The sequence below is a fragment of the Clinocottus analis genome, unplaced genomic scaffold (assembly GCF_023055335.1).
Source record: "Clinocottus analis isolate CAN_PGR_092001 unplaced genomic scaffold, fCliAna1.0.p SCAF_2, whole genome shotgun sequence".
NCBI classification, from domain to species: Eukaryota; Metazoa; Chordata; class Actinopteri; order Perciformes; family Cottidae; genus Clinocottus; species Clinocottus analis.
In genome coordinates this window covers 15,926,623-15,929,122 of record NW_027175931.1, presented here as the reverse complement: position 1 = coordinate 15,929,122, position 2,500 = coordinate 15,926,623, and the positions used below count along the sequence as shown (strand labels likewise).

General features: G+C 40.0%; 1 protein-coding gene across 2 annotated transcripts in view; it reads right to left on the bottom strand.

Moving 5' to 3' along the window:
- bcas3 (BCAS3 microtubule associated cell migration factor) overlaps window positions 1-2,500 on the bottom strand; it is a 305,557-nt gene that overhangs the window by 289,566 nt on the left and 13,491 nt on the right. For both annotated transcript variants that reach the window (XM_068585216.1, XM_068585217.1), the window contains exon 7: window positions 345-417. In XM_068585216.1, coding sequence (XP_068441317.1) covers window positions 345-417 — 73 coding nt within the window. The remainder of the gene's footprint in view (window positions 1-344; window positions 418-2,500) is intronic.

Here is a 2,500-nt window from a genome sequence, read left to right as displayed (position 1 = left end):
TGAGATTAACGCGACCTTCTGGAAGACCTTAACCAGGACAGACAACGAAGTGGAGTCAATGAAGGCCTTCCTCAAACACTCACTCAAACCATTGTTTACCAAAATTCTGTTTATACTGTTTATAACTTGGCCAAAATTTATTTAATTTAGCCGGTTACAATAAAGAAGTATAGTAGTTGTCGCAAACTATTCAAGAGGTCCATTCCAGTTGAATATGAATGCAAGAGTAGAAACTCATATGTGGTTGATGGCGTGCTAATCTGCCTGTCTTTAGTATTGGTGTTAAATACATATTAGATCCTGTTGGTAAAGGTGGAGATGTTTATTCTGAAGCATGAACTCACCCAGAAGACCCTGTGCTCTTGCACACCCCCAGCAGAGGCCTCTTGTCAGAAAAACTGTCCGTCTTCAGAGGACCTGAGGAGGAAGAGGAGTTACAGAAGGAGGGATGAGAAACAGAATAATCTGCACACAACAAAGAGGGACATTCTTTCAATGAACATGTGAGGCCTCTCGTGGTGCCAACCCTCATTCAACGGGCAGCCTATTACCATGACAGGAAACATGCAGATTACATTACTACTGTTAGAATTCTATAACTTAATTATGGGCAGCAAACATTTCAGATTTTCTTCTCCAAAATCAGGCCACAATTTGCAAATTAGCAGACTACTATCCTCGCCAGCCAAAAGGTGGAATCCATGTCACGTAAAGCTTGGTGTCCTTCCCTTTTTTGTTCCTCCACTATGTGAAGTTTTCAAAAGAAAAGGAAAAACATGATTTTTTTAGAAAAGGACAAATTAGATTGAGAAATCTCCTGAATGTTGAAAAATGTAGTAAGCTTGTCTGTGTATCTCCTTATTTGTTTTGGGGTTTCAGGGTGGAATTATAGCATGGTAAAAACCCAGCAGGCATATTTAAAAAATGAAGAGAAAAAATGTTGCATTAAGACTTAAGTGGACTGATCCTGGTTTTTCCATGATTGTCTCATTCTCGAAGACGAGCGGAGGATCAGGGGACTGAGAGGTTGGGGGCTCTTAGATCGAAGATGTTACCCTTTAGAGGACTGTAATTTGAGGCTTGACAGTAATCAGTCTGAGTTCCTGTGGTATGGCGTAAGGGGCCGATGTGCCTTCCCTACCAGCCTTTAACACTCCAGACAGGGGCCTTTCTTCTTGCATGTTTCTGCCATCACACATCGTTCCCACTCAGGATACTGCGCCGTAAAAAAGTATAACTTTCAGGAACTTAGTGAAATGCCACATTTACAAAAATAAACTTCCTGGTAAAAAAAAATGCAACATTTAATGAATAAAAAAGACTTTGATTTAATAACGAGTGAAAAGGACAGAAAGTCCTGCTGACCTTCATCCAGGCAAGTTGGATGTTTTCGAAATACTAGAACATAGGCTTCAACAGCCAACTCGTTGTTTTTAAACTTCATAGAAATACAGCATCCCAAGTTCTATCCTGAAGACATACAAAATGACCCACACCGACCGACAGTACATATTATCATATATACATATTCACATTTTCTCAATGCTCATGTGTTATCAATCAAGGGGAACAGTGTTGTCCCATCTTTCCAAGACAACGGATGATCGCAGGTTGTAAACTCCGGAGAGGATGTGGTTAAATGCATTAGCTCCCTTTGAAAAACCACTACTCTCTATTCTAGGAAAACAGAAACATGCCTTATTATAAATCAACACCTATTTTCGGGTCTTTCTCAGTCCGCCCACCCACAGCCTCGCATCCTACACAATTGGCCTTTTAATGGCTCGCCACAGAGCAACACTGTTCGCACCCTAGCAGATTGCAATCACTGTCCTTCCCTCCAGTAGTACAATCCATATTTATTTTCTGCTGAGAGAATTGGTCCCCTCATGTGTCATAGCTATCTGCTGCTTCTTATTACTGTGGTTTCTTTCATCCACTTCCAGCGCTCTTCAAATGCTGCCATTGTGTGTTGTTGAAATCCACCAAAGACCGGAACCCGGACACAGAACAAAAAGGCGATTTTCTCACCGGAAAAAATAAATGGCACAAATCAGAGAGACCATACAGCCACTTTCTCAGCTCTGATTGACACCTGCAGAGATCAAATGTTAACTTCATGTCTGGCAAGGATCTAATCAGTTGAACCACTAAACAGAGCTTTGAGGATCAGAGCACTGGTATTCACACTGCAGTCAACTTTACAGTGTCAACACTGCGACTTTTTTACTATTTGTGACATAACGTAATATAATAAAAAGTGGAAACAGAATTAAGAAGTTGGAGAAGCAGGACTTTTTATATTACTACATTTGGTGTGCATTGTTTCTTTAAAAACACGCTGAAAACACTTTGGATTTCGGGACAATATTTTTTTTTTGCAGTGTTCTGTAATTACAATTTGTGCCACAGGGAAGCAATAATGATAAGCAAACAAATTTCAAGATACAAGATTATTCTTTTCAGTTGGAGAATTACAAAATAACACAAAAGCGTCAAT